Raw genomic sequence first — 13,501 nt, 5'->3', positions numbered from 1 at the left:
TTGGACTCTTCGGGCGGTGCGGGTGTGACCTATGTGGATGTGAAGATGGTGGCTGTGCCTGCAGAGGGGCCTGCTCGGAGTGGTGTGGTTCGGCCTGTGGTGCGGTGGGCTCAGAGTGTGTCTCCCCTTCGTGGTGTGCCTTGGGAGATGGTGGGGGAGTATGGTGCTCTGGCATCCCCCGCCGTGGATGATGGTGCTGTGAGGGGCTCCAAAGTTGCTTCTTGTGCCCTCCCTCCTGCATCACCTGCTGTTGGATCTACGCAGTGGCGGGTTGCCCATGATGATCGGGACCTCGTCGTGGTGTTGCGGAATGATGTGCACAGGGGGGCCTCGGCTCCTGTGCCCTGTGGTGGGGTCAATGCCGTGCCTGCATCCCCTGCGGTTCCCCCTCCTTCTTTGCCCCGGTCTGGGGGAAGCCTCGTCCTGACTGCTGGGGTCGTGCCCTGTGAGGTTCCAGTGTTGGGCCCTTATCGGGATGCGCGGGTGCTTCCGATCCCATGGTGCTCGTCCACTGTCTGGGTGTCGTTGGTGAAGGAATTTGTTTATAGGATGCCGGATAAGATGTCTCAGCCGAGAGCACCGCCTGCTGGCTGGGTACCCAATGACACGTGGATGATTTGGGAAGCGTACTGCTTGCGCTTTCCGATATACAAGTTCCCAGAGAAGTATTAGTTAACGTCTTGCGCACAACGCTACGCCGTGCGTGGATCAGCTGCTGCCATGAACTCGACGCCCCGCCCCACGGAGCGGGGTGTCTCCCTCTAATGTCCACCTCTGTTTTCGTCGCCACTCCTCTCTCTACGGCCCAACACATCTAACACTTGACTTTCTTCTCTTCGTTAACGTCAACGCGTCTCCATACATCTGTCCTGGTGCAGTCATCGGGAGGGTCAACCCTTCATGCAAACTGCACCTATTCTCAAGACGAAGAAGAAGAAGAAAGATGGGTAACCATTTCGCCCCTAAATCAACACAACATGGGTAACCATTCTTTAGGAGGAACGACTCCAGGTTCAACCTTGGCGACGAGCATACTTCTGGACACCTCCTCCGCCTGAGAGCCGCCAGATCCAGATCACGTTATGTTTTCGCGATTTGGATTTGATACTGCCGTTTGGCATTCCTATTCAACGATCCAGTTTGTACGATGCTTGGCGCACATATCGCCTTGGATCACAGGATTGTTGATAGATTTTTTTCAAGTGTTCTAGCTGGTTCTCCCGACGGGGTGGCGATGTCCGGCCCCAGCTTAGCCGAGAGGTGCTGGAAGTTGGTGGGTTTTAGTGGGCTTCAGACGTGTCCTCAGTCGTGGTGGGCGGCCGACTTCTGCTCTGCCAAGGGTCACTGGATGACTTTTGCATTTTAGCTGGGGGACCGAGTTTTTGGTTTTCTACCCAGTGTTCTCTGTGTGGGGACGGGACTGGTGCTTGTCACTCTGAGGGACTCCTGGAGCTCCCCAATCATCTGATTGGGGAGCTCCATTTCGCGATTAGGCTTGGCATTTTATCTTTCTGGGCCTCGCAATTAACCCTTCACGGGTACGCTGGAGCACATCCGATCCCACGATCGTTGTCGCCCCTAAATCAACAACAACAACATTTTTATACCAAAATTAACCTGAAATAATCACAGCAATGTAAAACGTCGGAACATATAGCCCTATACGATTGAGATTTATGTCTTTTTAGAAAGACATTAAAGAATGTTTACGTTTAAATACTTAAATAATCTAGAAGGTTTAACGTGGTAGAAATAAGCTCCACAGATACAAGATATGTTTGCCTAAGGACTTATTTCTCCATCAGAACATAATAGGCTGGTTGTTGAATTAGGTTATGTGGTGGATTCAATCTAGTTTCGTGAACATATCCTGTACCTTTCCACTAAGATGCAACTGTTTACTGTAATCCCTATGTCTATCATATTTATTCCAAATACTGTAGGTCACTCCCTCACAGAGGCTGGCTCTATGATATCTGGACACATGTGAAGTCTCCGTAATTGCTAGATATTATTTCCAATATATTTTTTACTATCTAATTTAATTATTTATGAATTAATATTGTTGTGTATTTAGCAATGATTACGGGAGAGGGTATATCCTCCATGGATCATCAATGACAAGCCTATTGAACTTTAAACTTACTTAAAACATAATTCTCATAATTTAAAAAAAAAATTCTTTTGCGGTGTAATGATGTCGGGTAGACCTGGGCACCGTCGTATACCTCACCTACTATATATCTAAAGATCCTGATTCAAATGAATAATATTTGAAAATTAACATGAACCTTCACATTCCATGTATATTGTGTCTGCCTCATTAACATCCCCATTCCTGATTTTCAGTCTGTTTGCATTCATTGTAGTTCACATCATATAATTTATATTCATTTAATTTATTATTTCAAACTGTTATAAATAACACACTGCTACAGATTTATTTCTTACAATGTGAGTAATAATATAGTCACAAAAGTAACAACAACGTTGACAAAACAATAAATAATGATGTTGAGACAGAAACTCGAACAACTCTAATAACCAATTTTCTTCTTCCTGCTGGCAAAGACTACAGAGCTTCAGCCATCGTGGGATGGAGGCGGTCTGTGTTGGTTGCGTGGATGGTATTGGGTCTGGTGGTGAGCAGGAGCTACCAAGGAGACCTTATGTCAGTACTGGCCGTGAGACACATCCGTCAACCCTTCCAGACCATACGCGACGTCCTCGACCATCCCACCATAACAATGCTGTGGCAGACCAACTCAACCAACGTTCAGTACTTTCGTGTAGGTTTTACTTTTTGCACTCACTATAGATTTTCATATGTTAAAATCTATATTCACACATACATGCAAAAGAATGTAAGAGAAAGTTCAGAGATATGTCGCCAAACTAGTCCCGAAACTGAGGAGTATTAGCTACCAAGAGAGAATACTGGACAGTAGAGTTAGGGGAAACATGATTACCCCATGCACAATTTTTATAGGAACTGACTGGGTAAATAAAGACAGACCATTTAGTAAGATGGCACGCAAAGAAAGGGTCATAGCTGGAAACTTAGTACCATTATGAACCAGAGAGTTAATAGAAAGAAAATTTTTAGTGTCAGTTTTAAATTTAGATGTGATATTGCCCAATATGCTCAGAAACTACTCCAATGAAGTTTGATAAGGGAACCAAAGAGCCAGCTCTCAGTCCCAACAAGCACAATTAGGTGAGTACACACACACACACACACACACACACACGTTGTTTGTGTGCGTGTGTGTGTGAAGGATGAAGCGCAAGGCGAGAGGAGAAAACCAGGAAACCACAGCCCCTAACACAACATCCCCAGAAGTGTGGGGGGAACCCACAACCAGCAACACCAGATGGGAGGGCAATTCCACCAGCCTCCTCTGCATAGAAACCCCCAATACTCTAAACCTTCCCTGCCCCCACTCATATGCTCAGCCAACTCTCCCTCCCACCTCCTCCCATTATTACCCCTGCTACCCCTTTCCCCTTAACCCATTATCACCCTGTTACCCCTCCCCTACTCCCACCATGTCCCCCTCTTTTCATTCCCTCCCTGTCATCCCTCGCTCGTCATTCAATACCGTCTCTGCCCCCCCCCCTTCGCTCAACCCACCACGCCTCACTCCAGTATCCTCTAAAATCATGTTATCCACCTCAGAAATCCTCAAACGCATGGAACTTCTTCACCCATCAGCAGAACGCTCACAAAGAAGGGGACATGAGAAAGGACAGATGAAAGTGAAACTCAAGGCAATGTACATTAACATAGATGTGATTACAAATAAAATAAATGAACTTAGAGAAAGGGTACTAGAAGAAAACCCAGATATAATAGCACTCACAGAAACAAAGCTGATGAAAACCCTAACAAATTCAGTGTTACCCCAGGACTACTGTGTTGTGAGGAAAGAGAGAGAAGAAAGAGGAGGTGGGAGTGTAGCTCTGCTGGTAAGAAAAGGCTGGGGTTTTGAGGAGATGGTTATTCAGGGCAGTGAAGGTTTCAATGATTACATAACAGGTGTCATAGCAACTACAGGGCAAAACAATTATAGTCGTAGTCATATATAATCCACCACCAAATGACAGAAGACCCACACAGGAATATAATAGAAACAACATGGCCAACATTAACATAATAGAGAGAGCAGCATCTGCTGCTAGCAGAAATCGATCTGGACTACTAATCATGGGGATGATAGATTTGAAGAACTGAGACTCACATGGAGGACCAGACACATGGAGAGCTAAGCTGCTGGACATGGCAATAAGAAATCTTCTAAGCCAACACATCAAGGAACCAACAAGAATGAGAGGGGAAGATGAACCATGCTTGATCTGATATTTACCCTAAATGAGTAGGATATAAGGGAAGTTAGGTTTGAAGTACACCTTTGGAATGAGTGATCACAGTGTATTGATCTTTGAGTACTTGGTAGAGCTAGGAAAAAAAGAAAATAAGAACTAGGAAACAAAAGGCTGGCATACCGAAAGTGGAATTATGAGAAGATGAGAAGTTTCCTAAGGGATATACTATGGGACACAGACCTTTGAGCTAAGTCTGTACAAGACACGATGGACTATGTCACCCAAAATTGTCAGGAGGCAATAAACAGGTTTATCCCGGCCCTAAAGGAAAAATCCGAGAAGCAAAAGAAGAATCCAAGGTTTAATAGGGCAGGCATGGAAGCATGGGAACTGAACAAAAGGGCGTGTGGAAGAACTTCCGAAATAACAGAACACCAGAAAGCAGAGAGAGATACCAGAGAACCAGGAATGAGTACGTTAGTGTGATAAGAGAATCAGAGAAAAATTATGAAAACGTTATAGCAAACAAAGCCAAGATCGAACCAAAGCTACTCCACAGTCACATAAGGAGGAAAACAACAGTTAGAGAACAGGTAATGAAACTTAGAACAGGTGAGGACAGGTATACAGAAAATGACAGAGGTGTGTGATGAACTCAACAAGAGGTTCCAGAAGGTTTTCACAATAGAACAAGGTGAGGTCACTGCGTTAGAAGAGAGGACAGTAAACCAGGCGGCCTTGGAAGGGTTCGAAATTACGAGAGATGAGGTCAAGAGGCCTCTTTTGGATCTCGAATAGCTGAGGTCCAGACGGAATCTCACCATGGGTAGTGAAAGAGTGTACAGATGCACTTTGCTTGCCACTCTCCATAATGTATAGTAGATCACTGGGGACGGGAGACCTACTAGAAATACGGATGACTGCTAATGTAGTCCCAATATTCAAAAAGGGTGACAGGCAAGAGGCACTGAACTACAGGCCAGTGTCCTTGACTTGTATACCATGCAAAGTGATGGAGAAGACCGTGATAAAAAATCTAGTAACACATCTGAAGAGAAGGGACTTCGTGACAAATCGCCAACATGGGTTCAGGGAGGGTAAATCTTGCCTTACTGGCTTAATAGAATTCTACGACTAGGTGACAAAGATTAAGCAAGAAAGAGAAGGCTGGGCGGACTGCATTTCTTTTGGGCTGTCTGAAAGTCTTTGACACAGTACCCCATAAGAGGTTGGTTCATAAGCTGGAGAGACAGGCATGTTGGAAATTTCCAACACTAACAAACTACTATTGAATTATAATACTTCATCATCATTATATACTAACTACAGTAGTTATTAATTTCACTAACGGTAGTGTCAACATAAAAAAACATTTCAACAGCGTATTAGTGCTAGAATTCTCATGAAATCGAGTAGCAAAATTGTGTCAGATAATGTCTAGCTAGACACGTTTATTACCAATGTGTTAGAGAATTGAATGTGGTTCTCTAAAATTATCAGTATTCCGTGTAATAATTACCTTTGGATAATATGACTCCCGATAATCTAAAACCGAGAGTTATTAACTAAAATTATTATTAGGACGCTGGATACTCAATTTCCTGTCGAACAGAACACAAAGAGTAACAGTCAATCAAATAAAATCGAGTCCAAGCGATGTTAAAAGATATTAGATATAGACAAAAATACACGTCACAGCTTCGTGTCATCCTTCGCAGATGACAAAAATCAGCATGAAAATTACATCTGCTGAAGACATTGAAAAATTACAAGTAGATGTCAACAAAGTTTTCGATTGGGCAGCAGAAAATAACATGATGTATAACAGGGATAAATTTCAAGTACTCAGGTACAGCAAAAATGAGAATCTGAAACATAATACAGGGTACAAAACACAATCGAATCTTCCCATAGTAGAAAAACAGCATATCAAGGATTTGGGAACAATGATGTTCGACGATCTAACGTTTAGGGAGCATAACCAAGCAAATATTGCGTCAGCCAGAAAAATGATAGGATGGATTACGAGAACTTTCAAATCCAGAGATCCCATCACAATGGTTGTACTCTTCAAGTCACTTGTGTTGTCCCGTCTCGAGTACTGCTCAGTACTCATTTCCCTCTTCAGAGCAGGTGAGATTGCTGAAATAGAGGGAATATAGAGAACATATATGGCACACATAGACGAGATAAAAATCCTAAATTATTGGGATCGTCTCAAAGCTCTCCGAATGTACTCTCTAGAAAGGAGACGAGAGAGATGCCAAATAATATACAAATGGAAAATACTGGAGGGCCAGGTCCCAAATCTACACAGTAAAATAACAACGTACTGGAGTGAACGATATAGAAGAAAATGCAAGATTGAACCAGTGAAGAGCAGAGGTGCCATAGGCAGTATCAGAGAACACTGTATAAACATCAGAGATCCGCGGTTGTTCAACGTCCTCCCAGCGACTATAAGAAATATTGCCGGAACAACCGTGGACATCTTCAAGAGAAAACTGGACTGTTTTCTAAGAGAAGTTCCGGATCAGACGGGCTGTGGTGGTAATGTGGGCCTGTGGGCCGCTCCAAGCAACAGCCTGGTGGACCAAACTCTCACAAGTTGAGCCTGGCCTCGGGCCAGGCTTGGGGAGTAGAAGAACTCCCAGAACCCCATCAAGCAGGTAAGTCAATTTCATGTTCGCCAAAATGTAGCTTTAGAACCATACTGTAGCATGAATGTACAAAAGGATAGAGGGAAGTGACTATGAACTACACGGAGTACAGCATCCCTCCACATCAAATTCAAGGCATTTTTTAAATTTAGCTTGACAAGGGCCTTTTCGTCTGTGATGTTGGCAACGAAAGCTCGAGCTGCGGGAGCTTCTGCCTAGGAACCTTGTGCAATGCCGAACCCGAGCTGTTTTGTCTTTAGCATGGTGGCCGCTACCTCGCTAACTGTTCTTGCAGCAGCCTTTACAACGAGATGCCAGAGGGAAATGCCCACAGCTATTGGTTTAATCCCTCTATCCTTTTTCTTTAGAGAACAGAGAGATGCTCCAAAAAAGATAGGTCTCATGGTCTCTGGTATGTTGCCAGCTAGATATGTGTTGGTGAATCTGGTTAGTTCCACCAAGATTCCCTGTTCAATGTCACTCAGTGCAGGGTTCAGCATTTGTTTGTTGTGGTTAGGTTTAAGTCCTGTGAACCAACCTGCTGATCCTGTTGGGAAGGACAAGGCTGGTTATGGACTACAGATTCGGCCACCCAGAGAGGCTCTGCTCCAGTATCCCCAACTTGTAGAATGTCGTCCTCACGTGGAGCCCTGGGTAGGTGTTTCTCCCTTAGGGTTTGAGCTGCTGCGACATCTCTGTCAGCAATTGAGTCCTCACTGGTGATAACTCTTATTGCGTCTACAGTGTTTCCTTCTCCTATTTTCTTGGTGAGTGATGCTCTGATTTTTGATGTCTCGGATACGCCACTGTTGCTCTTTCTGCCGTGGGTGTTTCTCTTGCGAGTGGGAAGGCGCACCTGGTTGTCCTCCCTGGGAAAATCATTTATGGCTTTGATGACTGAGGCAGCTAAGGTTTTGTCTCTCCTTTCAGGGGTGGCTAGACATTTGTTGCCAAACAGTAGGAGGTTGTGCCACGCTTGGGTCGTTCCAGGAGAGTCGTTGTCCTTTCTCAGGAGGGCGGATAATTTGGCTGCTGCATGGGGGCGGGCTGCTTTAGGGATGTGTTGCAAGGTACTGGCTGATGTTGCTTTGATAGCTTCTAATAAATGTTCTGTGGGAATGAAGCTCTGGGAGGTGATTTGCCTGGTGTGGGCTGTTGTTTGGTGTTCTCCCTGGGAGGGCGCCCAGAACCCAAACACCTGGCTCCGTTGTGGTAATGAAAGCGCACATTATCGTCACTCAACCGGATATAGCATAACTTGTCACACGTCTGACATCTGCCTTGTCTACCCCTGCTTGATGGTTCATTTTGGCCTGGAGAAGCCTGGCTGTCTGTTGAGAGCTGCGACATAGGCGGGCGCTGGGCGGGCGCTGGGTGGGCGCTGGGCGGGAGGGTGGACGACGGGTGGAGGCTGGAGGGTGGGCAACAGGTGGAGGCTGGAGGGTGGGCAATAGGTGGAGGCTGGAGGGTGGGCAACGGGTGGAGGCTGGAGGGTGGGCAACAGGTGGAGGCTGGAGGGTGGGCAACGGGTGGAGGCTGGAGGGTGGGTAACGGGTGGAGGCTGGAGGGTGGGCAACGGGTGGAGGCTGGACTACAGGTGGAGGCTGGAGGGTGGGCAACGGGTGGAGGCTGGAGGGTGGGTAACGGGTGGAGGCTGGAGGGTGGGCAACGGGTGGAGGGTGGGCAACGGGTGGAGGCTGGAGGGTGGGTAACGGGTGGAGGGTGAGCAACGGGTGGAGGCTGGAGGGTGGGTAACGGGTGGAGGCTGGAGGGTGGGCAACAGGTGGAGGCTGGAGGGTGGGCAACGGGTGGAGGCTGGGTAACGGGTGGAGGCTGGAGGGTGGGTAACGGGTGGAGGGTGGGCAACGGGTGGAGGCTGGAGGGTGGGTAACAGGTGGAGGGTGAGCAACGGGTGGAGGCTGGAGGGTGGGTAACGGGTGGAGGCTAGAGGATGGGTAACGGGTGGAGGGTGGGCAACGGGTGGAGGCTGGAGGGTGGGTAACGGGTGGAGGCTGGAGGGTGGGTAACGGGTGGAGGCTGGAGGGTGGGCAACGGGTGGAGGCTGGAGGGTGGGCAACGGGTGGAGGCTGGAGGGTGGGTAATGGGTGGAGTCTGGAGGGTGGGTAACGGGTGGAGGGTGGGCAACGGGTGGAGGCTGGAGGGTGGGTAACGGGTGGAGGGTGGGCAACGGGTGGAGGCTGGAGGATAGGCAACGGGTGGATGGTGGGCAACGGGTGGAGGCTGGAGGGTGGGCAACGGGTGGAGGCTGGAGGGTGGGCAACGGGTGGAGGCTGGAGGGTGGGCAACGGGTAGAGGGTGAGCAATGGGTGGAGGCTGGAGGGTGGGCAACGGGTGGAGGCTGGAGGGTGGGCAACGGGTATCGGAAAATCCGACACCATTTAATATCATACAGACAGATAATAGCTGTTGTATAAACAAGTTAACCCATAGAAAACGTAACTTGTAGTGGAATTCCCGTCTATAGAAAACGGAATATCATTACCACATACTATTATAAACCACCAGCTATTCTGCTGGGAATTATTCTTAAATACATTAGTCTTTGGACTTTACCATCATAAAAACATCTCATATAAATTAACTTAATTATCAGAATTAAAGTAGAGTAAATGTGACCCTTCTATCACTTTCTGTCATCTGGACAATGTAAGCCAGGCGTCAGGGTGAGGGAGTGGCAGCCATTGTTTATACTGAGACAACAGAGGCTCACGGGAGCAAATACGGCTCCTGTTAATTTTACTTGGACGAAGTGTTATGGAAACCAAAGGTGTACCATTATCTACACGCTGTCAACAAAACAAGTTAAGTGTTCTTCCGAAACCCATTTATCTTTCATTTATGGCCATTAATGTCAGTGGATATAGGGTGGTCTGGTTAGAGCACAAGATAGCCTCATACTAAAGGTAATTAAGCCAGGTCTTTAAGGTTCCATGTACAGTGTTTTCTCTTATATAGCTTGTCATATACTAGGATTCTGGCTTCATAGCTAGCGCCCTTTTGACAGGTCAAGACGAGGAAGCATGCTTTGTGCATCAGTTACCAGGGTGATGGAAGCTACCTCAAAGAGGGAAAATGTGGTGTCTACATCCTGGTTATACCCGGTGGACTAAGGGTGCTGTACAAATAAGATAAGGAACCTCTTCAATGTATGTAGTCTAATACTGTAGTTTGATTGGCTGCATATATATAAATTTAATTAATATAAACCCCCCCTAATGTGTAGAGGATCGATTTGTGAGATTATGAGATTATTGCAGAAATACAGTCCACTTATCATCATACAAATTGCTATCGAAGTATATAAATTAAATAAATATAAATCTCACAGGTCGGTTCCCACATTATTTGGTCATCTTCGAACCGGATGACGGATTATTGGTCCTATGAACCCACATTTGGTCATCTTAGTACCGGATGAACCAGTTAATCAGTGGATTCATTAAATATACTAGTGCAGTGTGATTTATACAAAGCCAGTCAAAGACGGTGGCGTTGCCTCGAACGAGTTCACGAGCCCCGCTCAGTTCAGATCAGCTTCGTCAGCGGTTTCATGCACACCCACAGATATTTGGTTGTGTGTTATTCTGTGAAATGACAGCGCTAATATTGAAGCCAGCCAAAGTAGTGGCTGTGGTTTCGCGAGATTGTTCACGGATTTCGTGGTGTTAAATTTCGCGAGAGATTATCCACGAATTTTGTGGAGTTATTTCACGAGGTCACTAATAATATTTAATACTTCTTGATAATATTAGAAGTTTATAGAGGCTAATTAAGAGGCTATTATCAATAATTGTGTATATTATTTCTCCAAAATAGAGAATTATTTAATATATATTGCACTAGTGTTCACAATATAATATTTACTAATTGCCAACCCACAACAGGGTAGGATATTACCACCATTGACTAGTTGAACTATTTATTGTTCATCCTAGTCCCATTACCATAGTCTAGTTGCACTATATTCAACAACCTAACACCATTAATGAATGGTCCAGACCCTATTTTGGGTGTAATTTTTATCAACTCTAGTTGAGTTGTATATATAATAATTTACTTATGATCATTACACCTTTGAGTGATTAATTAGTGTCTCTACCATCCTAGGGTGATATAGAAGAGCTAACCTAAAGGTACTTCCAGTGACACTGGTTTATCACTCAAATCATTAGTGTGTATGATGGTATATATATAATGTGTATAATTTTAAGTGCTAACCTCTAGTAGAGGTAGGATTATTGCCTAGTGAGTGCAGAATTTACCCTAGGCTACCATTAGTACTTGCTCACAATTTATGAGCCAGTGGTGCCCAATTAACAAGTCACCATGACTAATCCACAGAAAGCAAAGCGTGCTTTAATAGCAAGCAAACGTCAACTGACAAGAGATCTCGACCAATATGAACAGTTGTTATATGAGCCTGTAATTAATTATCGTCGGTTGAAAATACCACTGTTACAGATTCAAACCCAATTGCATATATTGAAAGCAAATAGGAAATCTTACCAAAATCAGGTCCACGACGACGACATAGTAGTTGAAGATGTGGAACCATTCCTGTCTGACCTAGCACAATATGAAGAAGAAACTCAAGGCAGGTTGGAACATTTACACAGGATAATTGAATCAGAACAATTAGCAAGTACATCAAATAAAGCAGATAATGTTATGGATGATCTGGATCTTTTTGAGAATAAATGTCAAGCCAGATTAGATCCTTTAATCAACAAGGATAAAGCTTCACCCAGTAAAGCTTCACCCAATATTATACCACCAGAAATTAAGCAGTTCTCAGACAATTTATCCACAGTCTCTGTGGCTTCTGAAAACCCAATACCTGAGGCTACTAAGTTAACATGCCTCCAAACTAGAGGTGAAGCTGAACCAGTAGCAGAAAATGTAAATGAAAATAGCGACAGCACTAATTTCCCAGTTCAGCCTCCTAGGAATAATGCTGGCAATGAGAAAACTGTCATACATCTAGTACTACAATTGCTGGATTTACCTCAACCTGATCAGACTGCTGACTCATTACAAGCCTTCAGCATGGAGTTTGAGTCACTACTAAGAACATTCAGTCTTAAGGTTGATATAACTACTAGTGAATGGATGACCAAAGTAGTCCTTCAACGAAAATTGTCCAGCGATATATTAGATGAATTATATGCACATCAACATAACGCCATCCTGACAGTACAGGACATCACTGAAGGTTTGCATTCCATCATAAACAAACGACGTGCAAATGAGAAAGTTAAAGCCTCTTGCAAGCCTTCAGAAATAGAAAATAATAGTCATTTAAAGGGTAAAACAACTACCCCAAATAAACATCAACCAATTACTCAAACATCAAGTTGCAGAAAATCTGACAATGCAGCAGCATCCTCCAAGCCTACTGTTACTAGTTCACCCAAACCACCGGTAACTTCCAAACGTGCAGTAGGCTGGGGGACATGTATGTTCTGCAAAAAGAAACATTCAACATACTGTTGTGCTAATTATCCAACCAGAGACACTCGTATTGAGCGACTCCAGGAATTAGAGAGATGTTCAAGGTGTCTCAAGTCACACAACATAGACTATTGTGATACCCAATTCAACACCTGCAACAGGTGTAGAAGTGGTAGACACCATGCAGCACTGTGCAAATATACGAAATTAACGTATTCAAGACTCAAGGTGGAAGATAGCATTCCCACCACAGTACAGTACTGCAAGGTGCAACCAACAAAAGTGTCCAATCGGCGAAGTCTAAAGGTAATACGACTTTGCCTACTGCCCAAATTACCATCCTGAATAAGAGGGCCAAGGTCCATACGCGTGGGTTGTTTGACCACGGGTCCCAGAGAACATATGTCACTAAAAAGTTGGCAGATGAACTACAATTAAGGCCTGTAGCCCAGACGTCATTCAACATCTCAGGGTTTGTAACAGATACAGGACCACAAGTCTACCAGTTGGTACAACCATCAGTACGCTTAGGCAGGTACGTCTGTCGAGTACTAGCCATTGTGGTGGACAAAATACCAGTAGACCTACAAGTTCAAGGTCTCAGAGCAACAGCCAAATTCCTGAGAAGTAGAGGAATAAAATTGGCAGATAATATTAAGTCTGATCACCTCACCGACTTCGGTCTCCTTGTAGGGACAGACTATTGTCATCGATTCATCGGTAGCCCTACTAAATATCAGGGCATAACCATGTTAAACTCTGCAGGAGGTAAATTACTCTCGAGCCCAGTATCTAGCCTGAGGAGACCTATGCCTGCAGATAAACAATACCAGTAGAAATCTAAATTTGTCAGCTGATTATATTTCTCCAGTAGCATTATACTAAGGAGATTACAGCTGACTATACCAACAGAGGTTGATGTTAGTATCATCATTTAAAGCTGAAGTGAGTTCTTGAGGCCTCAGTGGCAAATCAGTGAACAGTAGCCTAAAACAGCTACAAGTCACTGCGACCAATGTCACTGAACCCACTGCAGTCTCAGA

At 44.9% G+C, this 13,501-nt stretch overlaps 1 protein-coding gene across 1 annotated transcript in view; it reads left to right on the top strand.

Moving 5' to 3' along the window:
* LOC138371653 (probable glutamate receptor) overlaps window positions 1–13,501 on the top strand; it is a 334,999-nt gene that overhangs the window by 198,659 nt on the left and 122,839 nt on the right. Inside the window, exon 4 of the mRNA XM_069336652.1 lies at window positions 2,572–2,789. Coding sequence (XP_069192753.1) covers window positions 2,572–2,789 — 218 coding nt within the window. The remainder of the gene's footprint in view (window positions 1–2,571; window positions 2,790–13,501) is intronic.

The sequence above is a fragment of the Procambarus clarkii genome, chromosome 36 (assembly GCF_040958095.1).
Source record: "Procambarus clarkii isolate CNS0578487 chromosome 36, FALCON_Pclarkii_2.0, whole genome shotgun sequence".
Classification (NCBI taxonomy): domain Eukaryota; kingdom Metazoa; phylum Arthropoda; class Malacostraca; order Decapoda; family Cambaridae; genus Procambarus; species Procambarus clarkii.
Note: the sequence above shows the minus strand (reverse complement) of the source record. Positions and strands in the feature narration are given on the sequence as shown.